The 27928-nt window shown below is 32.2% G+C and overlaps 3 protein-coding genes across 5 annotated transcripts in view; 2 read left to right on the forward strand and 1 right to left on the reverse strand.

Moving 5' to 3' along the window:
- Positions 1 to 13390, reverse strand: part of LOC126871201 (uncharacterized) — a 102980-nt gene extending 89590 nt beyond the window's left edge. Inside the window, exon 1 of one of the 2 annotated variants that reach the window (XR_007691559.1) lies at positions 12726 to 13382. The gene's annotated coding sequence lies outside the window, so the exon portion shown is untranslated. Of the gene's footprint in view, positions 1 to 12725 lie in introns of both variants that reach the window. The other variant, XM_050629745.1, reaches the window with a different exon arrangement.
- A 724-nt stretch (positions 13391 to 14114) lies between these two features.
- LOC126868277 (nuclear pore complex protein Nup85) lies at positions 14115 to 17121 on the forward strand. Of its 2 annotated transcripts, none has more exons than XM_050623563.1 (8): positions 14115 to 14304; positions 14582 to 15017; positions 15106 to 15485; positions 15561 to 15880; positions 15947 to 16164; positions 16256 to 16474; positions 16572 to 16671; positions 16742 to 17121. In XM_050623563.1, the coding sequence occupies exons 1-8, from the start codon at positions 14275 to 14277 to the stop codon at positions 16950 to 16952; spliced, it is 1914 nt and encodes a 637-aa protein (XP_050479520.1). In that variant the 5' UTR covers positions 14115 to 14274; the 3' UTR covers positions 16953 to 17121. The 2 variants fall into 2 exon arrangements, with proteins under 2 accessions (XP_050479520.1, XP_050479531.1); XM_050623574.1 differs by having other exon boundaries at positions 16280 to 16474.
- A 1184-nt stretch (positions 17122 to 18305) lies between these two features.
- LOC126868266 (leucine-rich repeat serine/threonine-protein kinase 1) lies at positions 18306 to 27697 on the forward strand. The gene is made up of 2 exons (XM_050623556.1): positions 18306 to 20222; positions 20304 to 27697. Exon 2 carries the CDS (start codon positions 20312 to 20314, stop codon positions 27695 to 27697), a length of 7386 nt encoding a protein of 2461 aa, XP_050479513.1. The 5' UTR covers positions 18306 to 20222; positions 20304 to 20311.
- Positions 27698 to 27928: the final 231 nt, after the last annotated feature.

Consider the following 27928-nt stretch of genomic DNA (forward strand, 5'->3'; position numbering starts at 1 on the left):
CACGCTTCAATATTTTAAGCTTCGCGTTGAATATTTAATCGTATTCGGCATTTATAAAATATCGTTTGCTTGAGATTTAGTTTTATTGGAAGGCATATTTCGATAATATGACGATCAAGAGAAAAATAGTATGAAAGAAAAATGTCACAATAATAAAACAATAATAAAGAATATTTAATAATGTTATCCATCTATAGATCCATGTAATAGATAAATCTAAATTATTTAACTAGGAATCTAAATTACTTGACTCGAAAGGTGGATGAAATTTTAGCCAAAATTAAAAAATTCGATATGTGAACGATTAAAAAAGTTGCGAAATAACATAGAATTATTTCAATAGAATTCTACAAATATGGATTTATATAGTTTAGAAATAATCTGTAAACGTGATCTACACGTGAGTAGATGCTAGAATAAATGTAACTGACATTTCCGCGTCGTTCCACATCTATTTTCGCACTGAACATGGTCATTATATTATTTTAGACAAAACCAGCCTTGTACCAGTACTTCAATTGTTATCAACGTTTATATAACTTAATAACGTTCACAAGCGAAGCTACACTACGGAAACTTGCGTTCTTATTAATTAAGTCTCAATACCAATTGTAAGCACAGATAGGAAACGAAAGTTCGTTAGGCAAATAGAACAGAGAGGAAGCACTCCCATACGAGTACCATCTTTTAGCGATAGTTTAGTTCAGAAGCATTGTAAGGCTGTATTAAAGATCTCTGAAGGAGAAATAAATAAATACATACTAAGCAGAGTTCTTTGTATCAAACAAAACTAACAGTATACAGGTTTGACAATTTTACCTTAAATAAGTACATTTCATTGTAACATTTATTTCATACTTATATACCTTAATATTGATTCTTTTCGTTTTCATTATTCATTAAACTTTATCCTATGAGCTATAAGCCAGTAATGAACACCGTGATAGTCACTTAAGATTAAATCGTTACACGATATGTGTGTGTAACAAAAATATAGATGAAAATTATTTGACTTTGAAATTGTTTATCATCGATTCTATCATCGGTTTCGTTAAATACATACGTAATATAAAATAATTACACGATCATTGTTAATCGTCCAATTCAAAAGTTTCTGCTTTTTAAAGAAACATATATTTTTATGTTCTTTTACCATCGATAGATAATCTTAACCAATTATATATCAAATATATAACATGATTCAAAAATTACAGTGAATAATTAATTTGATTAATTTGAGAGATATATCACGGAGAAACATTTTTAAAAAGTCGAAATCAAAATACTTTCGATACATTTATTTCGAACACGACACACGAGCGTAAATACTTGGGAACTAACACAGCAAATCGAATCAATACTCTTGAGCGACGTAACAATCAGATCGGTTTGTGAAAGTGCGTGATTTATTTATTCTACAGCAGAAAACTTGAAACGATCGCCTGACTAATCTAAATCAGGGACGCGACGAAACAAACGTAATTCAGGAAATAATTCTTGTAATTAATCTCGTAGTTGGATATTCGACCGCCACGCAAATTTTCACAGCATTTTTCCCGCCATTATTCTCGGTTAAACCACGTGTCTTCTAACCAGACATCGTGATCGATCGTGTAGTTTCATAGATACAGTAATAGAGATAATAAATTAAAAGATTCTCCGTGTACGATGGAAATTTTGATTCATCGATATTCATCACGACGCGTACTTTATCGCGTGAAAGCAAATTGCACGACCGTAAATCTGATTATGTCGTAAGTACTTAATTTTGCAAATTATTCTTCTGAAAATTAACACCGACTAGGAATTCCCCGTTATTGGAGCGATCGTACACAGTGGTTTTAGAATCTAAAATATGCTATAGCTACCTTCTGAATAATACAATATGCATACCTAATGCATTAAAATCATTTTATCTTTCAGCTGCTTTTTTATTTCAAACTATATTTTCTATGAAATTCTTATTTATGTTATAGGAGTTCCTTTAACATGTTATAATTAAGTATTTTATAAAATGTTTCTTATTCTTCTTTTTTGAAAGAAGTTTCTTCAAATTGTAATCTACCTTACTACCTTGTAATCTAACTTTACAAATATCATAGACTGATACAACATATAATATTTTTAAGTTTCGAATATCTGTTATAGATACACAAAGCTGTATATATGTACAAAATTCCACGCAACTAGGACAAGCCATATCCCCAAATAAATAAAATTAAACGGTATCCAATGTGAATGGCGTTTTGAATATTTAAAAATCACATCTATTTTTCCAAACAGAACGATAAATTCTTCTATATATTTATCGCTGGATTTTTGTATTCTCTCTATAAAGTCATTGAGACACTTAAATTCGAAAAATTTAATCGAAAATAATTCATTCAATAATTCGAAAATAATACACAACCATTCGTACGATGCTTGACAAGTATGTCGTTCGTTTTTATACGGCACACAAATACTCCATTAGTCTAATAAATCTACATTGTAAAATTTCAAAACCCATAACAATTATTTTTCTCCCTTTTGTAGATCAGCGAAACAACGCATTTCTCCGTCAAGCAACATCCCACGCATTTATGCAATAATTGCAAGGGAGAATGATCAAAAAATAATTCCAAGCAGATTAGAACTAATCAAGAAAAAATCTCAAAGAATTTCATCCTAAAATACTAGTTCTACCATTTCACTTTGCAAATATCGAGACGAATCCATTTCCACAACTCTCGCTGGTTTCGTCGCGAGACAGCGTCTTTTCTTCTTTTTTTTTTTTTTTTTTTTTTCTTTTTAATGGCATTCACTCGATTCGAGTAGAATCGACAAACATCTGCGAGAAATTCGACAACATCTTCGATTTCGTTTCTCGGCAAGGTAATGGCGCATCGACTATAAAACAGGGGTCGGTCGTAAAAACGAATTGAAACCGTGCAAAGTAATCTTTCGCGCGTAGCGAACTGTGGAGTTCGTTTTTAGCGCGAAGATAACAAACGACCGCTGTACCACGTGTACCCAGACTTGTCTATTTTTCCACGGGGTTACACGGTGTTTTTCATCAGAATCACGAGGCACCCAACGTTTACTTGGTTCCATATTTCGCAACGCCTCGGAAGCCCATCGCACGAAACTTCCGTTCGTGGACGATGTTCCCTCCGCTATTATGCAAATCCTGATCGTTGCTTATTTTTCGTTATTTTCAGACTGGCGATCCGCCAATCCTTTCTGCTTGTCGTTGTGCCTCTTGAAAGACAGATGCATGCGTCTCGATTTGCATTAACTGTCTCCGGTACACGGCGTTCTTGCGTAATTGTTGCTGTCACTTTTGTTAGTGTGTATCGACATCTTTAGAATAATTAGACTAATCTTTTCGGAAGACAACTCGTAACGGAAAAATCGTGACAGGAATATCAGTTTTTAAATTTTAATATCACATTCTGATTAAAAAGTGATATTTTAGTATAAAATAGCTAAAGATGAAAAGAATTTGCTAGGTCCGAAAATATGGTTAACAAGGTCTTGCAACTACATAGGTATGATTTTAAAGTTAAGACAAGCAATATTTCAATAATACGACAAGCAATATTTCGGTAATACGACAAGCAATATTTTTAGAGTTATGAAGAATGTGGTAAAGTATATGGTTAGTCCCAAAATCAGGTATGTCGTTTGTAAACGTGGAATTAATTAATAACATACTGAACTTTAAACTACTTCCCTCTAAAATAGATGGACTATGTGATCATGTTTCTTTCCTGTAGTCTTCAAGCGTTCAAACTTCAAATAACAGCTAACTGAAGTTTCATGGATGTTGAACAGAGTCGACTTTCGTATAAAACAAGTGTGATAATAACTATAGGTAAAGTACAATATAGGAAGATGGGAAAAATGGGTTAAAATTATAAATTATGGGTTAAATATTTTTCACTCCAATCTTGGTTTCAAAAAAAAAACTCCAATTTAAGATAATTCATAAAATAAAGTATTGCTGATAAAATCTTCCTTTGTACTTTCTGAAAACTAATAACTTATCAAAGTTACGTAAATATTATATGGAGAAACAATAGTTCTTTTATTTATATTTCCTTGTCACATTCTCTGATAAGGTATTTACTACAATTACACGCATTCTATAAATACATAAGAAAAACAATAGCTCCATGAACAATATCTCAGTTATGCATGTATGTATATAGAAATGGTAACTGCGGTAAAAGTGGTATCACTTCAAAATATCTCTGAGTAGCCGATACTGACGCCGATGCCGATGCCGATGCAACGATGATTGAGTCATGACGTGACTCAATGTGAATGTGTGCGTGTGTGTATGTGTGTGCGCGAGCGCGCCCACCAACGAAAAAAGCAAAGGGTAGTTTTCGACACGTGGCGCGCCAGGACAGCAGAAAGGAATGTACCATATTCTAACATTTTTTCTTATTATATTATATTTTAACACATCTCAGCATATTCCCTCCTTTCAACATATATGTCCAGAGCTCGAATGATAAATTGTATTCTACATTTCTAATCTATTTTCATATAAGAAATTACCTTCTGCTTGTACATTTTATTTTTGGTCGTAACTATATAGAACAATGAAGATGATCGCGAATAAAAGTTAAGTACAATCAAGCATCATATTGTATCTATTGACACGATACTTCAACTTCGTTTCAGATAGTTGTACTACAAGCACGATTAATATAGGCGAAAAACGAAGTATATAACACGAAAGTGACATATATATATAGGGCGAAACAAAATATTTTGAGAAGACTAATCGTAACTACGAATACAAATTCCATCGAAGTAGGATAAAGAAGTGAGGAAGATTTAAGGCTAGTTTATGCAAGCAAAAATATACTTCTTTCAAGATCAAAGTGATGTTAGGGAAAAGAATTTAAGATTCGCAGACCGGATAGTACGCATCAGATAGAATAACAAATGGACAATGAATTTATCACAGTTTCTAAAATCAATGTTATTAGAATGATTCGTTTCACAGTGGATTATGTGGTAAATAAAGCTATTTTACACCTTTATATATTAAGATAACATTAGAAACAGAGAAATTTTTCCTGTAAATCTGGCATTGTTAACTTTTTGACCTAGATTCAGCTTAATTGGTCTTATCCATACTATGAGACTCTCGAATTCACCTCTTTTACCATACTGCATAATTTAACCTATAACTAAAGTAGGTAGTACAGTTCGATTTGTAATCGTGAAAGATGGAGAGTTTCAAGAAATACAAACTGTCAAAGACAATCAATCGATACATCAACTATCACTATGTCGCTATTCATTAGTTCGTTAACTTTGCGAAGTTTCCAGTACTTGAAAAATAAATCATAGATCATAAATCATCGTCTAATTTTAGTTTTTAATAGCAAGGAGCCGTATACATATGAAATTAATAAAAAAAAAAAAGCAGAACTCAATCTTATGAAGAACGAAAAATGATTTAAACAGTTTATAGCGCTTGACACGAAATTACATAGTATGTTTGTTTACTCACATTTGATTCACCGATAAATTTCATTGAGAATTCTATTTAAGTAGAAATAGAAATTTAAATAGAAATAGAAGTTTAAAAAGAAACGGTTTTTTTTTTAATGAAAAATACTCCGAAGCTTTCTGCGATTTTTTTATTGACTCGTATATTTCGTTACATCGCTTTGGAGATAGAAGTTACACAAACATTTTTGTAAATTATGTACCAAGATCATTCAGAATTGCATCGGCAGAAGAAATAGTAATCTAACATACTTCAAACATCTTTCGCAATGTATACTATTCACTAGAAGTAAAATATTCTTGGCTTGTAACTAATTTTTCTGGCAAACAAATACAGTAAATTATATGTAATACGATTTTTTATTTCATTATAAGGCTCCTTTGATGTAATATTGCTCGCTAACTGGACTTTCTTGACAAATTGGAACTAATATAAAATTTGTAAAGATAATTATACATATTCATCGACAAATACTCGCACAAATTTATTAAAATAATAATATCAAAATAATTAAAATAAACCTTGTAGTCTGAGCTACTTTTGAATCGTAAAATTTTTGAAAAAATAGAAATATAAGTGATAGAAAATGATTGATAGAAAATGGAGGAACCTCTCTTATTACTTTACAAAAATGAAAAATGAATCAAAATGGACGATCGGTGGCCAAGCCCGTGAAAGTAGTTGCTTTGAAATATTGTCCTCAGTGACACCGCGGATGACTGCTGCTGGCAACCTAATTTCTGCGATTCCACGAAGCGCGTTCTGAAAGAGTCTGGAGGGGAATTCCCCGACAGATTTTGAATCATCGACCACATAGAGATGATGTTGCCCGTCCTCCTGCACTTGCCCCGTTCAGAATTTCTGATCCTCTCCGCCGCCCGATTTTACTATTTTGTCCGCTTTATCGCTTTGCTTGGGCGGCTTCTGTTTTTTGGGGTTCTTTTAGGCGTTAAAGGAACGAGTGTTAGACAGCCTCCTAAAACGCAGTTTTTTTTTGGGGGGGCGACGGCGGATGTAGGTGGTGGTTTTGTCCTTATAGGAAACGGAGCCGCCTTTTTTCATTTCTCTGAATCCCTCTTCTTCGAAACTCCTTCCGTGAATATAAGCGCGCCTCGCGCTTCATGGCAGCCAAGTAACGGTGTAGTAGCCTAAAAAACGTCGGTTTAGTAGTAGTCGTCTCCTTCCTCCAATCCAGATGATCCCTAACGTCGACGATCCATGAAAGGCGTAAAAACTCGGTGCCAGGATTCGAACCCGGGTCCTAGGCGTTAGTAGCCAACTACATTAACCACGTCGCTACCGTCGTCCCTGTTCATCCAAACTCGTATAACCTTATTTATATCGCTCGAAACAAAATACTTTTTCATATTTTACATTTTTATCTAATTTAAGAAATGTCATTTTCGTGTTTCTACGTCCATTATCGATGAATCACTATGAATGATCGAACAGATATTAAACATTGTCAAATTTTAATAGGCAGTTAGTTAACCGTGTGATCATTTTTAACCAATTCACGCTATTCCATCCGTATGAAAATTCATCTCGCGTGGAGAAGCTGAATATGGGTCATGCGAATAACCTTTTCGATTTGGCAGCAATCGTCGTGGTCCTTCAAAATCGATTGCACTTGTATTAACGACAGATGAGCGTGAGTTTGAAATCGAGCATCTTGAAATTCACGCAATACACGCCGAAATACGTAGTTTAATAGATAACTGGCTTTGATTTCCACGAATTTTCGAGCCTGTCGAAATTTTTCCACGGAGAAGAGAATCTTTCTAAAATTAGTTGATTAACACGTTCTGCTTTAAATAAAATAAACGATATGAGTTGCGTACTAAAATAATAAAGAATATTGATTTATGGATAAATAGGAATTATATTAAGTGTCTTACGTTCGTTCCCTCGGTTCATAAATAAATAAATAAATAAGTTTTATAACAATTTTAATTAAGTATTGAATTGAGAAGTATGTAGAGCGAAAATTATCTTCCAAATGATAATTAGACACACTCGATTATATTAAAAACAGAGTACTCGTAATTTTTTATTGCTAAACGTTAATCTTATAAGACAAAAAAGCTACTTGTGTCAAAACATCCTAACAGGGCAGAATGTTTACTAACAATGTGTCTATTATCAAACATAACTTTAAATGTGTATTGTCCTAATGTCAAGCGTATAATTGATGTAAATCATTTCACATTAAATAAACGATTTAAATCCAGGAATTCCAATCGATCTGAATTTCGTTAACTGAGTTTCGTTTTTTACTTTTTCAACGAAATCAGTCGTTTTACACGTATTCCAATTTAGACGCGCGTCCCAATGATAAAATACAATTTCTGTATATTTTTTGTAGACATACATGCGTTCCTATATTCTGTATATTTAACACGTGATAGTTTATTTGATACACAATTGCCATCGTTTGATTTCCGATAAAATATTTATCCCGAACCTATAGAAGAATGAAAACCTTCGCGTCTCGACAAAAAAAAACTGTTTAAAACAGTCCATAGAACCGATTGTATTCCAACTCAGCTTCGTTTCAACAACAATGCTACTTTTTATTTTGCCAACGCACATCTCAATTTTTTCCAATGCTAAAAAACGATTTCTTTATTTCTCTAACACGCGATAGCTCGTTCGATACACGATACACGATTGTCGCTAACAAAATATTTACATACATACAATGAACTTGTGAAGGAAAGACTGAAACTTTTTACGTTCAACACATATTTCGGCGACAAAATACTTAAATCAGTCCACGGAACCAACTGTATTTGATCTTCGTTTCTAAAATAATGTTAACTTTTATTGCTACAATAAGTTTCGATTCAAAGACTCGATTTCTTCATTTATCTTGACCAGCTGTTAGTAATAACATTAAGCGCTCGTCTTCATAGCGCTAATTTTGTATTTCGTCAATGCCCGTTCTGATTTCCTCCAATGCTAAAGCTAAAAACGATTTCTGTACAATTCGTTCAATGTACATTAGTTCATAAAATTATCCGAACCCTTACAATAGAAAATTACGTGTTGTACGAAACTGATCAACACTATGATAAGATATGACTGTTTGTAATTATATTGGTGCAATTTGGAACCAGTTGATGTAAATGTTCATAGAAGTTACGAGACAATCGTCGCTAACGTACACAAAACGTATATAAAGAATTAATACACAGCACGAATAGTGGTCTTAAACATAGAATAATAAATAGTTATAAATTGTTTCATTAAATGTTGTGCTTTACTGGTATATACGATCAATAATTTTCTGATCAAATACTCCGGTGATTTATATGAAGTGTATACTTGTAATAAATGTCTGCTAACTTCTATATACATCTTTAGAATAGAATTTTCCGACGACTCCGCGACATAAAGCGCTATACCTTCAGAGCGTAAGGCCGGCATGCCTAATGTACAATCGATATCCCTACGGTCTTTTCGCCGAATATTCGGAAGAACGCATACGCGGCAACCGTCACGAACATGTAACAAACGCGTGCGAAATGGGGACATCGAAGGGCAACAAAGAAAATAATCCGTTTGGTTTTGAGCGAAAGATTCATTCCGTTTCGAACAGTGAAGTGCGAAGGGTCTAGTGTAACAGCGAAGCAAAGCGTAATTGTTAATTGTTAAATAAATCTTTTTTGTTGAACATCAAGAGTATTTACTGGCCACTTTCATCCAACGTCCACCTCATCTATAATCGTGACAATTTTGTCTCATTATGGTGCTAATCAAATTTCAGAATCTTTCCTATAAAATACACGATATATTCGTAAAAGGTTTTTATAAGTGTTCAAATACTTTCGTGACTAGCTGTATCGTTATCGGCGTTTCCTTTCGAAGAAAATATTTGTTTTGAAATCCGTGGAAGGGTGAAACTCTTTGCATTCGTCGCGACGTATAGTATATTGCAGGGAAAAGATGGAAGGAGTCGATAGAACCGGTTCCGAGTCCCGTTTCTTTTGATCCCCGGATTCATCGTGTTTCATCGCATCAACACGATGCATTTGACAAAAGAGGCACGCGCACCGAGATTCACGACTAACAGAGGACATACCATCAAATCAAACGAGACCGAGAGCTAGGTCGTGTACCGCGGCTAAAAACACCGAGGATACAGCGGAGGAGAAAGTTCGATCGCAACGAGAATGACGTGTGCCGAACACTCGACTTTCGACATCACGAACCTCTTTGGTTTAATCCAATAATCGCTTAATTTATCCGTCCGATTCTCAATTATTCATATTACTGCACGCTGGTTAGGAAGTTCATTTATAAGTAGACTATCGATTTTTATACAAAAATATTTAGGAATATAGAGATGAGAACTACAAAACGAAGATAAGGTAAGTATAATTTTCTTAATTTTCTGATTTTCATGTTATTTGATGTTTGAAAGTGTGTGGTTTATTTATTATGTTATTTTAGTTATTATTATTATTTCTATCTTTTATTACACGCCTGTATGTATAGGCTACAATAGGTTTAAAAAAACTTGTAATACCTAAATGTTTAAATTTATTTTCACTTTATGAACCGTTTTACTGTGTCAAACTGTATCAATCTAAATCATTATACAATTAATGGAATATTTCTTGCAGACAATTTAATGAAATGCTATTTTACAAGTCATAGTATCTCCTAGATATTACTTATGATTCATCCATAAAAGAGAACTATGATGTTTGATTGGAAACATCCAGAAGCTACTGTATTTCTACTTTTGAAAATCTTTTGTCGCCTATTTTTTATAAATAATGTATTAAGTGTCATACAAGAAGTCATATCAGAAAATCAGTCAACGTGGAAAATATCATAACCTGTGTAGTATGTTCTCGTTTTATAAATCTAGAAATGTAGAATTCGTAAAATAATAATAAAATATTCAACGTCAAGACGTAAAATGAAGGTTTTCTAAATATAAAATTGTTATAACGTTTTGCAAAATTTTTATATACCACAGATAGAAAGGAAAACAAAGGGAAGTTAAAATATACAAAGCAGAATAAAACTTAATACATATATTAAAACTTTGTATAATCACGATTCCTGTTGGCTATAAATTTTGATGCGATGCGCTGTATCGCACATTTTTCTAATTAAATATTCTTATTTTCAGCTAGAAAGGGGAAAGCACCGAAGCATTGTATGCATAGTTAATTAAAGAATTCCGAGAGAATGACAAGACCCAACCATACTTCACACATCCGTCCCACAGTTTATACGGAATAAAGAAAATTGCGATCCCTAAGTGCAGGTTGCAGTACATTTTCGTTGCATTTATTAATTTATTTTACCCTCCTAACCAATTAAGCACATAAAACAATTATAATACGTTTAATTAATTTCGTATTATGCTACATCAAGTAAAATACCTTTTGCCAGATTTACTTTGCCAAGTTGCTACTACTAGAAATTTATGTTACGATTAGTAAAAATAAAATAAAATAAAAATCAAAATGTTACAATAAATAATAAACAAAAAACAAGAAGTCACCAATCGTTTAACAAAAAAAACATAAGCGAAACAAGGTGAATAAAATGTTTCTGTTATTTTGTTTCACCCCGAGCAGTCATCGACCGAAGTAGTGTTTACGTATTCAGAGATCTTTAACCTACTCCTTATCTATGACCCTAAGAAAAAGAATAAAAAGAAGGATATGTGACGCTTGACAGCAATTTTATTTACCCATCGCATCAGAAATAGGGCACTTTAAATTTGATTTTGCTAAAGTAGAAGTAACTTCCTTGGGTGAAACAAATATCAAATGGTTTATCAATTTTATAGAGAACTTATTCCAATATTTGAAACACAACATACACATTTTTCTCATTAAAAAATTATTTCCTGGATAGAGTGCAATAAATTAATTATATTATATATAATAATATTTTAGAAAAGATGCTTTTTTATATATGATTAAAACAACCTGTTGCTTTAATGATATGTAGTATCTTTTTAAAAAATTTTTTTTAAAGAATCATCGATTTTATAGTTTTATTTGTAAAGGATGTAAGGATACACTGATAACAAGGTCTTATATAATATTCTCATTTAATTAAATTATGTTACAGGTTAAATATCATTAAAAACTATTCATGATTTTTAATTATGTAGATAATGAGTTAAAAAATAATTCGAAATAATTAGATATTTTTATGTATCTTAGTAGTTTCTAAAATCTTTTGGTTTAGTAATAGATCGGAAGAATGAAATGACATTCCCCGAACTTTCAATCTCTATAAAAATTGGTGGGTTCAAAGTATACAGGTAGCACGTAAGTCTGAAATATTTTTTGACCGACTCAATTATGTGAGATATATTGACAGATATTGTCTATTTACGGTTTGTAAATTGTTTTTGTATACTGTTTCTTACGTTATTCGAACTCTACAAACATAACCTGTTGCGAAAATTCAAGATACAACATACTGCATGTATATACGAAATCTATATACTCCATATACGGACGCTACTCACAAGAAAGTCCAATAATCGATTAATAAATCATAATACTATTTCGAGTATTAGACAAATTTGTGTGACTCTGATCTTGTCTCGTTTCATTTTAAGCAGATATACGCTCTATTTATTAATATTAATTTTTCATATACATCTAATATATATATATGTATATGTATATATATGTATATATATGTAAAAATTCTGAATAAGTTTATAACAAGCATTAATACGAAATTGTAATGTATAGAGTATTTTGGCAAAAGTATTGAAATATAGCTGTAGTCGCTAGAATTAAGACATATCAGCGAAAGGTGAAAGGGGAGGCCAACGAAGTACTGCGTCGTACGTAGTCAACCACGTAGTCGGGCGAAATTTTGCGCAAAACGCCAACTGTGACTATCACCACGACTTTTAAAAACTCATATACTCGATATTCTTACTCATGCTCCTAATAGCCAATAGGAAAAGCCGATATCAAATTGCATCATCTTCTTTGAAAACATGAGTCTTCCACAAATTGCAACAAACTTTCGTTCAAATACAATATAGCAAGTGATTTCGAGCGTTTGCCCGTCTATGCGAACAAACGAAAATGATCAAAGAAGCCGGCAGCGAGGCAAGAAAGCGAAGCAACTATGTAGATCGTAAATTCTCCGAGCGATTGATTACCCGATGAGCAAACGAAAACAGGAAGAAGGTATGTGCGTATCCACTTACCTGAGTTTTCTCGAGCTTCAGACTTCCGTGTAGAAATAGTTGGATGAACCAACCGATGCTTCACGCCATGGATCCCCTCTGCAAGATGCTTCACTCGCGAGCTGCGACGCGGGGAAAGGGATATCACCTCTTTCTCCCCTTCGGTCTAAACCAATTTTCCAGACAACCGGCCCCACTACTGAGATCGTTACATTTTCGCGTGCAAAACGACCCTATATCTAGCCTTCCTGGATACAGCGTCTCTGCTACTTGTGGGATTGGTACGTGGTGACCCGGCCGGACGCGAACGAGACCGCTCTCTCCTTTCTTCTCTCTTTATTTCGCTACGATGAGAGACGCGCACGCTCCAGCACGAAAGCTCGACAACGAATAAAAGCCCAACCGCGATCAGACGACGGAGCCAGGACGCGCCTTTCGAAAGCACCGCGCAAGCTCAAGCTATTCGTGCACAACCCGGTATTCGCGATCGTGTTAAGGGTCGTTTCTCCTCGGCTACGTTCGACCACCAATGGTAAACCCGACCTGCTAAGAATGTTGTGTGTGCGACTGACTCGTGCTTTGTTATGCTTAAAAATTACAAAAGCTTAGAAAAATGTTACTGAACTAACCTTTGTTTTAGCAACGTTGTATTGCTTTAATTTGTAAATGATATTTATAATTATGAACAAACGTTATTGGATGTGAATGTTCAATTTGTATTTGATATTCGTGTAATGAGTATTAAAATAATTTCGATGTTATATAGTGTATAGCTTCGTTGATTGATAATGACTCGATGTATATGATAGATCCAATTATATGCAGTATACATATATATGTCTTAAATGATATTGAAAAATATTGATTTTCGATAGAGATTATAAAATTCTACAAATCACTGGCATTATAATACATTGGTTATTTGGTAATTGATGTAATGGTTGTTTTGTAAAAAATAAATTTTTTAAGACATACGGTAGTACATTGGACATGTAGAAACTAAAAAAAATTAGGATGTAATTATTGATTATAATTAATTTAAAAATAAGTAATTAATATGAATAATAATTATTATGAAAATATATTTTAATAGCTACTTACGCTTTGGTATTACATTTAACGTTGATCTTTTTGATCAATGTTTCTTTTCCCGCCAATTTTAGACTATATATTTACTGATAATTATCAATCAAAGGTATGAAATCATAGACTTTTACGTATAAAATACAATGTTGAATATAATTATAAGACAAAAACTTTATTTATATATCCTGTCAAAGTTTTGAGTCTTCTTAAAATCGCAGTATGACTAGTACATAGACTTTGTAGGTTTCGATAGAACGTTTCTTTTCATATTATCGATAGTATTTGTCGAGTATCGATATGTAGGTACAGTGCGGAATTATACGATATATCGATAGTTTCCCAATCAAATACAGGTACCAATAGTTGACAGTACCGTGCATTTAACTGTGTGGAGAAATAATAAAGTTAATTACAAATAAATTGATGTGAATGTCATTATATAGTAAAGTATACCTGGACTAATAGTTTCTTTCTCGTATTAAGTATGGACGAAAACTACAGTCCTCCTACAATCGTAAGTAATAAAACTTCGTGAACCACATGCATGCTTTGAATTAACACCTAACCTATATTTCTTTCGTTTAATGCAATTAATATTGTCCCGATCTTATAAAACTCATCTGGCATAATAAAATATTTATAATTTTATTGTAATATTTTTATTCTTATACGAGTTATTTAAAATGTATAAGGTTATATAGCTTACTCCATTTTAATATTATCATATTTTATATTTTAATTATATTTTACATTTATAAAAATATATTAAGAAAAATATTTTTTATTTGTAGGATATTCCAAATACTCCTAAACATCTATGTATTACTGGAAGTTGGGTAAATAGTAGCAGAATCAGTATATATATGAATAAAAGATTTCAAAGTTCAACTAAAAAAAGTTCAGAGAAATATGAGCCAACGGTACATATTTTAAAGCCAGAAGTAATTCTGTTTTCTCCACAATTACGTAAATTAGTAAACGAAAGTAATGGTGTCTTTCTGTCCATTCAAAAAATAAAATCTTCTTCTGGAGATGTTAGACCAGAACTTTTAAAACATAGCAAGCAATACAGGTCTATTTTAAGAGCATGTATAGAAAGTTTGCAAGATATATGTGGAAAATGTTTGACTGATAAAAAAGAATCACTAGAAAATTTTCTGACCATTTTTTATCAAATAGAATGTATATGGCACTTGATCGAAATCCTTTATGTAGATATAGTACCAGGTAAATTATTTTGTTTTAATTATCTATTAAAAACAGAGAATGGCAAATATATATTGAAAAATCCTAATATATAATATTTTTAATTTAGGTGATGTAGTATTACCACAATTGTTAGAATGGATTAGATTTCATTTTCCATCTAGAGAACTTGTAGCAGTTAAAATATTAGCCCAGAAGACAATCGGTGCTGATTTGGAGTATCCAAATTATTGGGAAGCTGTAATAGGCTGTGCATTACATGGAAAGTTAGATTTAGTAAGAGCTTTATTAGCATTACATAGCAAAGCAGATCACCCTGCTTTTGTAATGGCAGAAAATATTCTTAAAACAATGCCCATCTATAATGTGTATGGTGGTTATTCTATAGATGGATTTACTACATGTTGGAAACGTTGGCAACTAGAGTTGTGTTCAAATTTAAATAGTAAAACTTTTATCGTTGATACTTATTTAGAAATGATTATGAAGGTATCTATATAAATATATACGTGTACAAATACAATAACATAATGTTACTTAAATTATTAAAAACATTTAATGCAGTTAATTGCAGGAGAACAAGATATATTGTGGCAATTTTCACAATATACAGATGCTTGGTATGAACTGTTGGCAGCAAAGTTATTTTATACTTCTCCATGTTGTAAGCAACCTGAACTTTCTCATCATGCTAATAGTATTTCCAAGAGATGGCAAGCTAATAGACCTTCTGATAATGCTATACGTGCTGTTATGGAAAGCGACTTACACCATGTTATTAAAGAAATACAATATATGGGTGATAATGGATGGTTTGCTACTCATTTGGTAGATCTATTATATGTTTGTGGAAAACTTAAAATATTGGATAGAGATCAAATAAAGTAAGTTAGTAGATAATTCATGTTATATAAAGTTTGCAAAATGAGAATTATTTTATTTTTTATCAGAGTTAGTAGTCAACTTCATGAATCTCTTATATTGGAATATGGGAACACATTAATGGCACATCATTCTTTGTGGCAATGTGGTGCAAGTTACTTAATACATTGTCCTATTCAAGGCTTAGCTAGACTAGAAATACTGTTACAGTCACTTCCAATGGGGTCAGAAGCAAGAGTAAATAAAATTCTTGATATAGCACGAGATAATAAGATGGATCATATAGGTTGATATTGTTTCTCAAATTATTATATACATATATATAATTCATTTTAATATAAAACATACTGACTATATTTAAAAACTCTCTTTGTTAGTTACTAGCATTTGTAAAATTCAAGGACTAAAATCTATGAGGCAAGGAAGATTGGGAAATGCACTTGCATGGGCATTAAAAGCGCAAGATAGTGGTTTTATAACATATATTGCAGATCAGTTTTTGAAGCGTTATGCAGAACACGGAGAATTGGATTGTCGTGACCTATTAGAAAATTTAGGTTTTTGTATGATGGCTAGTGATAGACTCACATTCTTAGGTAAATCAATTTTGGAGTTTGAGTTGAGAAACAAGCAAATTTTTATTAAGAAGTTGAATTTTTATTCGATTATAATTTTTATTGTTTTTTACAATAGGAAAGTATTGCGAATTTCATCAAATGTATGGCATTGGAGAATTTAAAGAAGCAGCAAGTTTATTAGTGTCCCTTTTAGTTTCAAATTTAACACCAAAATAGTAAGCTATCCATATGTCTACACCCAAACTTTAAATTGAAAAGCAATTTAATAGAAAAATTTTATTTCAGCTTTTGGTCGATTCTTTTGTCGGATGCTATTCCATTATTAGAAGCCAAAGATGTAATTTTATCTTCCAGTGATTGTTTTGAATTATTACGTTGTGTAGAAGCACATGGAGATGATCTAAAGTTTCAAAATAAAATTGAAATCTTCCGACTAGCCGTTGCTAGGAACCTAGCTCGAGCATTGAGTCTTGAAGGCTGCCAAGTGGAACATTAGAAGATTTATTATCAATTTATTATATTAAAGAATTTTTTAATTTTTTAATTAAAAAAGAGTTTCCATGCATAATCATCAATGTATTCCATTAAATCATAGTACATCTTCTTAATATTAAAAATATAACGATAAATTTTGTAAATAAATATTTTTACATATACGATTTTTACATACGATTAAAATTATTTATAACAATGACAGTGGACTTCATTAACATTTCAATCTCAAATATGATTCTTTTTTACTGTTATTAACACTATTTCGTTATGATAAACATCTAATAAGAAATAGATTTTTAATGGAATATATAAAATTCTAATAAAAAGTAAAAGTAAATTTCTAATAAAATGTAACTATATTAGTAGTAATTGTAGTAATAGAATACTATTATTAATATTTATTCATATGTATATAAGAAACTATAAAAATATTACATATAAAAATTCATTGGTTTTCACACATTTGATATTGGGACCAAGGTTTACTCTCACTTATAATTAACATACACAATATTGAATTAAATTTTAATACATACTTAATTACATTAATTCTTTAAGACGGATATAATTTCAAATAATCTTATAAAAATACAAATAATCTTATTATCTTAAAGTATAATGTGCACTATTACAAAAAAAATTACATAAAAATTTGCAATTTGTGTATCTACAAAAAAAAGATTACATATTTTAACTTAAATAATCTATTCAATGGTAGTAAAAGTAATTGCATAGTGCTACCCATATAGTGCTATTATCATGCACTATATGTAATGTAATCAATTGATAAAAAAAGTCAGTAATCACGTTACGTAATATCAGACATAATACCACAAACGCGGTATACAGAGGTGTATCACTCAACATAGGTGTAATAATATGAGTGTTTCGAGGTCAATATAGCTTATATTATTTTTGTATAATTTTCAATATTACCGATTTTTAACCTAGATTCCAACATTAGTAACAGATAGAATTAAAATTAAATCTGATCATAAAATAATACAAACAAGACATATATATATATACAGTACGTGTACATAAAAATTAATTAATTGATTCACGTAATTGTAAGCAGAAATGTAAAAAAAGTCCAAAAATCATGTATTTTGTAGCTTTTTAGATAACTTATTTTTACAAATCTGGTTTTACAAATATTTACCTTGTGCGTCCGAAATTTGAATAAATTTTACGTAAAAGAGGAACATGACCGCTTTTCTTTCGTATACATAAATTACTATGTCTTCCTTACTTTCCTAATTGTACGTAACTATTGCTACTTCAATATTATTTCCATTAATATATACTTCTTATTGTTTATATGATTAAAGTCATGTATGATGACACATTTATATTATTTATATTATTTATATTATTTTATTTTATTAAAAGAGAATCATCGCATTCGTCATAACAAATTTAAAAAGGTCCAATCTTAATTAAAGGTCATCAGTGAAAATTTGAATCTTTATGTTTTTCATAGAATCTTCGTGAAACTATTAGGAATAGATCGAAAAAAGATAGATAAGGTACTTCACGTGAAAATGTATCTAAACGTTATGTACCTTATTTGAATGGCGTTCCAAATGTTCGAATGTGCTTTTATATTTGAAAACTGTTTCGCTTTACGCGAACACTTTACGCAATGATTCTGGTAACAGCTATTTTATAATTGTGAGGAAAGACTACATTAATTTTGACTTTTTAGATAAAAATCCTAATCTTTTTTACCGTTTTGTAGAAGAATGAATTCTTATTGTGAGTATATGTGAAATAGAATATAAATCTAAAAGTTATAAATAGATAAGTATCACGAAATAATATTGGGAATATTCTACAATTTACAGTATTAATATACCTTGCTCGTTCAATGATCGTAATGTCTTCAATGTGAAATTTCCTCTTATAGAAAACATGTACTTATTGTTAGATGTGTATCTAATTTATGGAGAAAGTAAAAAAAAATCGATTTAGGGTTTAAATTTTGTATGTGCCATACTATATCAAAAATTAAACTATCATCGGTAAATTGCTAAAATTCTACGATATACACATACGTATATCTATGAATGTACTTATATCATAATATATAAACATTATATATATATACATAATGTAATAGTATATATTATGATGATATGTATGATTAAAACGAGTTCAAATAAGGTCGCGTTTGAATTTATACTATCTTACAAATCTATTAATAATGTTCTCTTTACGCTGTATACAATAGGAAATATGAGAATGTAATTTTTCATTTATGAATGATTCATTACGTGTGGGGTGCAGTATGTCAACAGTTTACTATGGATCTAACTATACGATACAAAATTTTTACTCGTAGGTGCAACGGAAGACTTTTTTTGCTACATTCACTGACTTTATCACTCGGTGATTGGACTGATTATATTTTCTAAATCCGCCACTTTAAAGCATAGGAAACATAACGAAACCTTTAATTTTTGTTTTACACGATCGGTATTTCATTTTGTGTGGCACGAAGTCCCATAAGACAATATATGTACTTTGTATTTCGTCTGTGGTAATGATATTTATTTAAATCGATCCGATGTTATTCATGCATAAAATTGTAGCTAAAGGTGTGTTAGGTGCGTACAGTCGATAAAGAGAACTGACAAAATGGCGGTCGCTAAGTATTATGTTTAATATCATTCTGGTTTTTTATTCCAAAGCTATCATAGAAATCAAGCTACTATTTTAATTGTCAGTCCAAAGGGAAACAATTAAAAATTATGAGAAGAAATTACGCATGTACAGTGAACAGTGAAAAATTTGAAAATATTAATCGAACATGATTTTTGTGAATATTTTTAAACCGTACTCCAATTGATATATTTTGACATATATGTGAGTTTTGTATTTATGCACTAAATTTTAAATTATAAACAAGGTTGTTATTTAATTACGAGAAGAAAGTAACAAGATTCGAAGATTCTATTTAAAATATATACAAATATTTATGTAAAAACACGTAAATAAATAATCGAAATTTTACAAATGTATGTAAACAACTTTAAATATTTAACTTCCACTTTAGACACAGTGGATCTAAAATTTATAAAGAATGGTGCAATTTTTTGCATACTAAATTATATTGAATATAAAACATTCAATTTTGATCAAATTGAGAATAAAAAATCATATGCAAAATATCACAAGAGAAGAGTATACAAACAATATCACTGCATAACTGATGATCAGATGAATTTATAATCATGTAATCAAGATATTTATATTTAAGATACAGATAGTAAGTATAAAATAATATTTTTGCAAGTAGAATGTATATTATAAAAATATGAATATAAGAATATAATGTAAATATTTATAGTTTACATCATGGAAGATTATACTCCTATTGATGAAGATTTTCCTGGTCGTCTGCTACACCAAGCTGCTTTGTGGGATAATGCAGAATTATTAGAAGATCTTCTAAGAGGAGAGCATGCACAGTACATAAATAGTCAAGATTCATGGGGTAGAACACCATTACATGCTGCAGCTATTACCGAAAATTCAAGATGTTTGGATGTACTACTGTCTGCAGGGGCAAATCCAAATATTCCATGTGGGCCACGGGGTCATTACCGGACACCGTTACATATTTGTGCAGAACATGGACATAGTTCCAACATTGAAAAACTTTTAAAATTCGATGCAAATCTAATGATCCAAGACAATAATGGTGAAAGACCATTAGATGTGGCTGAGAAAGCTAAGCAAGATGTTAGCATAAATTTGCTCAAATCAGCAGCTGAAAAGTATGAATTGGAAAAACTCGCAGTACATGCTTCTTTGCGTGCAATATGTATTCAAGGAGATGTTGTAGCAGCTAAAAATCTTATTCAAGGACATACTTCGGATTTGGAATGCATTATCAACATGGCACCAAATGGTGCAAATACTCTACTTTTTATAGCTTGCGAGATGGGTCACAAAGATATAGTCCGTTTGCTTCTGGATCATGGTGCAGATTGCAGACTGCATCCTGTTACCAAATACTGTCCATTATATATAGCTTGTTACAACGGTAAAGTAGAAATAGTGGAATTGCTTCTCCGACACTTTCCTAAACAAGTACAATCTTTAACTGTGGAAAAATGGTTACCAATTCATGTGGCAACTATAAATGGTCATCATTTAGTTATTGATTTACTATTGAAATTTGAATATCCACAAACTACGTATCAACGCTATAAAGACTCATCCGGAGAGTATGAATACGAAATGCCATTTGATATCAATACTCAGGACGTTACGGGACAAAATGTTCTTTATATATCTAGTATGCTTGGAAACATAAAAATCGTAGAATTACTACTAAATTATAAAGTAAAAGCAAGAAAAATCAAAGAAGAAGATATGGGGGTGGCGCAGCCACTCCCGATGTCGAAAAGAAAGATTTCGAGCGGTATACAAAGATTAATGTCTAGTTTAAATTTTAGAAGCAAAGCGTTCGATAAAAAGGATGACAATATGATATGTCCATTAAACTTAGATTTGTATTGCAACAATGTTACCGAAACTGCTTTACATGCGGCTGTAAAAGGCAAGCACACAGAAGTAGTTACCGCTTTATTATTGGCAGGTGCCGATCCTAATTTGCCTGTAAAAGTTCCTTATGATCAGAGTGATCCAGAAAGTAATTACTCTAGCGCGTTAATTATAGCTTGTCAACAACGTGACATAAAAATTGCAGATCTTTTACTGAAGCACAGTGCTGTAGATAATACATGCAAAGCAATCAAAATCGCCGCACAAAACAGAGACGAACCTCTCACGGCAAAACTTTTATCTATAAAAGCTTACCCTGATTCAGAATACAAAATTAACAAAAAAGCTATGACCGAATGTACCCAAACTTCTCACTTTTCTGCACTATCCTCTTTTGGAAACGTAACGTATTCGACACTATTTCCAAATACACCAACGATGATTAATTGGCATGATCAACAATGTCATCTTTCACAAATACGTGCTCAGTGGTTGACAGATGCCGTATTACACGTAAACAAAAAGCTGAGTGCTAAAAATAACGACTTGGTGTTATATGCTATCACAAGGATAGATATCTCTCTTAATTCTATCACTTCTGTACCACCTATCATATTTTATTTACAAAGCCTGCGATACCTCAATATGGCTCAAAATAAAATAGACACTCTTACAGCTGAGCCAAAAAGTCCTAAAGATAAATTGTGTCCAGTTTTGGAAGAGATGTATCTTCAGGACAATCGATTGGAACAATTGCCGGAATTCATAATGAATTTACCTGCATTGGAGATTATGGATGTTTCAAACAATAAATTGCAGTGTCTTCCAGATAATTTATGGCGAGCACCGAAATTAAAGGAATTGAACGCGTCGTTTAATCTATTGAAGATTTTACCTAGTCAAGTTTCGCAAAATATTTCACGAAAAACACAAAGGGAAGATTGTTTAAACAATAGCCCTAGCAGTCGAAGTTTAGCATCGCAATTGGCTATATCACGTGAAGATTCCTTGGAGTTTGAGTCATTCACTAAAATAGCAAATGCACAAATTATCGAGATGGATCGCCCTCATGTTTGGACCAAATCCGTTCAAGTATCAGAAAAGGTTTCAGACGATAATGAAAGTGGAGCAAGGTCGGTGCTTACATCCCTGAACTTGGCGCATAATTTATTTAATAGTATTCCAGTAGCTTTGCCATGCTTAGCTGTTAATCTAGTGAGATTAAATATGGCTTATAATTCTCTTCGATCCATGAGCCATATAACATCATATCCGGCGAGTTTAAAACAGTTAGACTTATCCAATAATCAAATCTCTCGATGGCCCAGTTTACCACAAGTGGAGGGTGCTGACTTGATGGAACAAGCAAACACTGCGTGTTATTGTCCCGCAACAAATGTACAGTCACCAATCGTTCCAGGCAGTAACAGACAAACGGCTACATCATTACGCGATGTAGTTCTCATGTCGGTTTGCACGCATAGACGTCACTTACGCTTAGAGAATTTAAGAACATTGATTCTTGCTAACAATCTATTGAGCAGAATTCAATTAACATCGATCGATGACGGGGAAATGCCAAATTTAGAAGAGGAGAATATAGACAGGGACACAAGAATCACTTATTCTGGCTCAAAATTGTATCTTCTGTTTCCTAATGTTAGTATGCTCGACGTTAGCAATAACAAATTGAAAGAAATTCCCCAAAACATTTACGAGCTTAATAATCTATCTGTTCTAAATATAAGCGGTAATCCGGAAATCATCGAATTGCCACCACAAATGGGTCTGCTTTCCCGTTTGTGGAATTTAAATACTCAAGGTTGTAGATTGCAAGAACCTTTGAAAACAATGATCGAATCGAAGAAATATAAAACAATGGACGTGATTGGGTATTTAAAATCAATTTTAGAGGACGCTAAACCGTATGCACGCATGAAGTTAATGATCGTAGGAATTCAAGGTATCGGTAAAACTAGCTTATTGGAACAGTTGAGACAAGAGGGTGAAGTTCCAAATAAAAAAAAAGCTGCAGAACACTGGGCAAAACGAATGGGTAATAAAAATATTAACGCGAAGACTGCCAGAGGAACAACGATATCTACCGTTGGCGTTGATATAGGAGACTGGATTTATGAAAAAAAAGTGAGAGGTCAGTCATCCCATGGCCCAGTTTATTTTAGAACATGGGATTTTGGTGGTCAGAGAGAATACTATGCAACACATCAATACTTTTTATCTAAACGAAGTCTATATTTGGTTGTATGGAGAATCATCGATGGTTTTAAAGGTGTATCTGAAATATTTCAATGGTTAGTAAATATTCAAAGCAGAGCTCCGAATTCTCCAGTAATCATTGTTGGGACTCATTATGATATATCGTACGAGCATAGCGAGGCGTTACAACAATATATCCGTGATAAGTTTATAAACGTGGTTGACGCTGAAAAATGTGGCTTACCAAAAGTCATGGAGACTATTGAAGTGAGCTGTAAAACGAAGCACAATATAAAAATGCTATGTAATTTGATATACGATGTTGTATTTAGTTTAAGATCACCCGGAAGCAAAGAATTATTGCTTGAACAAAAAGTTCCTGCCAGTTATCTTGCCTTGGAAGATGTGGTGATACAGCTTGCACATGATAGGAAATTGTCTGGTGCAGATCCGGTTTTAAAAGCTGATCAGTATTACACAGCAGTTAATAACGAGCTTCAAAAATTGCATAGATCATTTAGGGATCCTGCTGAACTACATCAAGCAACACTTTTTCTCCATGAAAATGGTATTATTTTACATTATGACGATGCTACGTTAAAGGATTTATACTTTCTTGATCCACAGTGGCTTTGCGATATGTTAGCACATGTAGTAACGATACGTGAAATTAATCCTTTTGCCAGGTGTGGTATAATGAAATTAGACGATATTCAACATGTTTTTAAATCCTCTACGATATCGTCTATAGATACCCAAGGATATATCGTTAGCTTGTTAAATAAGTTTGAAGTTGCGTTAACTTGGGATTATCGTACTCTATTGATTCCTTCTTTATTGCCAACTGAAGAAGATATTTTAAGAAATAACCAAATAATCAAAATTCCTGTAAAAACACGAAGCTGGCACATACGTTCTAAAAAGATTACATCTCCGATGATAACATTTCAAAATTCTACCGGAGAAAGTAAATCAAGTACAGAATGTGTACTAACGTCTAGGTCACAACCAGATTGTTCTGTCACGCGGCTGCTTTTAATGTCTTATTTTCCCAGTGGTTTTTGGTCGAGGCTCATAACTAGAATTTTAGCCGACGATGCTATTGTTGAGATTGTGATGTCATTTCTAGCGCCTTTCAAAGATTTCGTTGATGATAATATTTTTGTAAGCTTGTTAGATACACAAGCTGAGTGGGTACTCTGGCAAACAGGGATAGAGTTAAAATATTCTAATATTACTTTACTACGCCTCAAAGAAGTCAATTACAACTTAAAGAATTCGCCGTATGATTATAGACAGTTTAAATTTAAACTGAAACAAGATGGAATATGGTGTACAGTAGATTTGAAGAATTCGGCAATTTTAGAAATTTGGTTTCCAGTTGATACTTTAGTGATAAAACAACCTATTATGTCAGACTCAGCTGAAGAAGAACCAATGGGCTATCAAGCAATTGTAGTAGAACCTCGACCAGAAAGTATGCCACAATTATTGGCGCTAATAGTCGATCATATTGATATTTTATTAGAAGATTGGTATCCTACATTAGGAACACGTTTTGTGCATACATCCGAGGGTAAACTATTAGTCACACGATTAATACCGTGTCCACGCTGTTTATTAAATAATGGAGAAAACGAAAATGAAATTAGTGATACTGATCGTTTGACGGAAGATATTCAAAAATATTATATAAATAAAGAAAGACAAAGCCAGGATAGTTATAAATCTGATGGCGATAGCGGTGTAGGATATGATAGCTTAACATCCAGCAGAATGCCATCTTTAGAGGGTCATCCAGATATTATTAAACAAAGCACTCATTTTGAAGGTATTTTAGCATATTCCTGGATGGTTGAAGAATGCATTTTGTCTGCCTATAGTAATAAACCAATTAGTTGTCCTAAACACTCTGATATACCATTGTCACATGTAGCTCCAGATATTATTTTTATGGATCTAGGATCAAAACACTTAATAAAATCAGAAGATGTTAAATTGGGGAAATTATTAGGTCGTGGAGCATTTGGATTTGTATTTAAAGGTGTCTGTCGCTTACCAGGAACTTATCACAAAGTTGATGTTGCTATCAAAATGTTGCAACCAGTTCCACCAGGTCCAAATTCAAAACAATCTGCTATTCTTGCTTATAAAGCTGCACAAAGTAAATGGGATAGAGATCCTTTACAGTATGCTTGTAAAGCCTACTGTACTGCAAGACAAGAATTAAATATTTTGTTGACACTCAGACATACAAATATTGTACCTCTAATTGGAATAGTGGTTAGTCCACTAGCACTAGTACTAGATTTGGCACCAGAAGGTGCATTAGATAATGTATTGAAAAATTACAGACGTTCTGGTGCTAAATTAGATCCATACACATTACAAGCTATAATTCTCCAAGTAGCAAAAGCAGTAGAATATCTTCATCAACAACATGTGATTTATAGAGACTTAAAATCAGAAAATGTTTTAGTTTGGCAGATGCCTTTACCATTTCAAGATTACCCTGAACATCCTGTTCATGTTAAAGTAGCTGATTATGGCATATCCAGACTTACATTACCAACTGGTGCTAAAGGATTTGGAGGAACAGAAGGATTTATGGCACCTGAAATTATTAAATATAACGGCGAAGAAGAATATACTGAAAAAGTTGATTCCTTTTCATTTGGAATGTTTATATATGAATTGATCACTTTAAGACAACCATTTGAGGGCCATGAAGCAGTTAAAGAATGTATTTTGGAAGGTGGAAGACCACCATTAACATACAGGGAAACATTTCATCCTTGTTATGCTCTTGATTTAATGGTTATATGTTGGGCTCAAAATCCAAAAGATAGACCTACTGCAAGTCAAATAGTTTCCATTGCATCAGCACCTGAATTTACCCATCTTATAGATGTCATATTATTAACAGAAAGAACTCAAGTAACTGCTATTACTATGACAAATAGAACTATAGAAGAAAATTTAAGTGGAGATGAAATTTGGTTTGGACATAATAATGGTGAAGTTGATATGTTATTAGGAACTCAGAAAGGTTGGTTACAACATGTTAGGATTGAAACTCCTATAATACCATATGCAATGTGTGGAGTAGATGGATACATATGGATTGGTGATGATATAGGGCAAGTACATGTTTATTTAGGCAGTAATTTTGGTTGTGTTGCCAGTTATAATCTTGAACCTGATCACAGTATGGAATCTAAAATAGTAGGTCTAATTTATTTAGAACAAATAAAACAATTTGCAGTAGCACTGCATAGTGGTAAGACATTTCTATTGTCAAATTCTTTCACACAAATGAAAAAGATGGAAATTACAACTGATATTCAAGATAATATAAAGACATATTCCTTGGCAGCTGTCTATAAAAAGAAACGAATATTGGAGTTATGGGTGGGACAAAGTTTTGGTAAAGTATCAATTTATGTTTTAAAAGACAACAGTTTAATAGATACAGTACAACTTTCTCATGTAACTGGAGAAACAGCTATTAAAAATTTATTTGCTACGCATTTATTGAGTGCTGAAAATTCTGTGTTATCATACACATATCCTGGATGTATTGTGTATCAATGGGATGTGGATACTAGGCAAATAATAAATAAATTAGATATGTCTAAATTAGTACCTTGTTCAGAAAGTTTAAAGTCCATTTCTATAGAAGAAAATTTATCAACAGAAAAGTGCCAAGTAACAGCTTTGGAAGCTTGTAGGAATCAGTTATATATTGGTACTACTTGGGGATGTATTGTAGTAGCTGAATGTAACTCTCTTAGACCGATTACCGTTTTCAGACCTTTCGAAGGTAAGGTATGTCAAATAATATCATTTAAATCAACAGATGAAAAGAAATTAGTACTAGCAACTGTTGGCCAAGGTTACAGAAGTTTAATTTCACGATATACAGATTTTCTGATTGACAGTTTAGATGCAGAAGATCTTAAGCATAGTATGTATGCTCTCTTATGGAGATCTGAACATTGGTCAGCTGCTTAACTATAATGTTTTATGACAAGGTAAAGCCAAGTGTGCTTTATGGTGCAAAGATAAAAGTGATATAACTGGTTGAGAATTCTATACGTCCATGATATATTTTAGTCTGTAGACTTTAAGCTTTCTATCTTGCCTCATCTTGTATTTTTTGAGCTGAAGATAAAAATATTTATCTTTTAATATGTCCAAGCTAAATGGTGCTTGATTGATATATTCTCTGCAAATCTTCATTTA

Source organism: Bombus huntii, chromosome 1, assembly GCF_024542735.1.
Source record: "Bombus huntii isolate Logan2020A chromosome 1, iyBomHunt1.1, whole genome shotgun sequence".
Lineage (NCBI taxonomy): Eukaryota > Metazoa > Arthropoda > Insecta > Hymenoptera > Apidae > Bombus > Bombus huntii.

Coding starts and splice junctions, on each gene's coding strand:
- LOC126868277 (XM_050623563.1), top strand. CDS start 14,275: ATGGACGAAAACTACAGTCCTCCTACAATC. Junction 15,881..15,946: donor TTGGATAGAGATCAAATAAA/GTAAGTTAGTAG, acceptor ATTTTTTATCAG/AGTTAGTAGTCAACTTCATG. Junction 16,165..16,255: donor TAATAAGATGGATCATATAG/GTTGATATTGTT, acceptor TCTCTTTGTTAG/TTACTAGCATTTGTAAAATT.
- LOC126868266 (XM_050623556.1), top strand. CDS start 20,312: ATGGAAGATTATACTCCTATTGATGAAGATTTTCCTGGTCGTCTGCTA.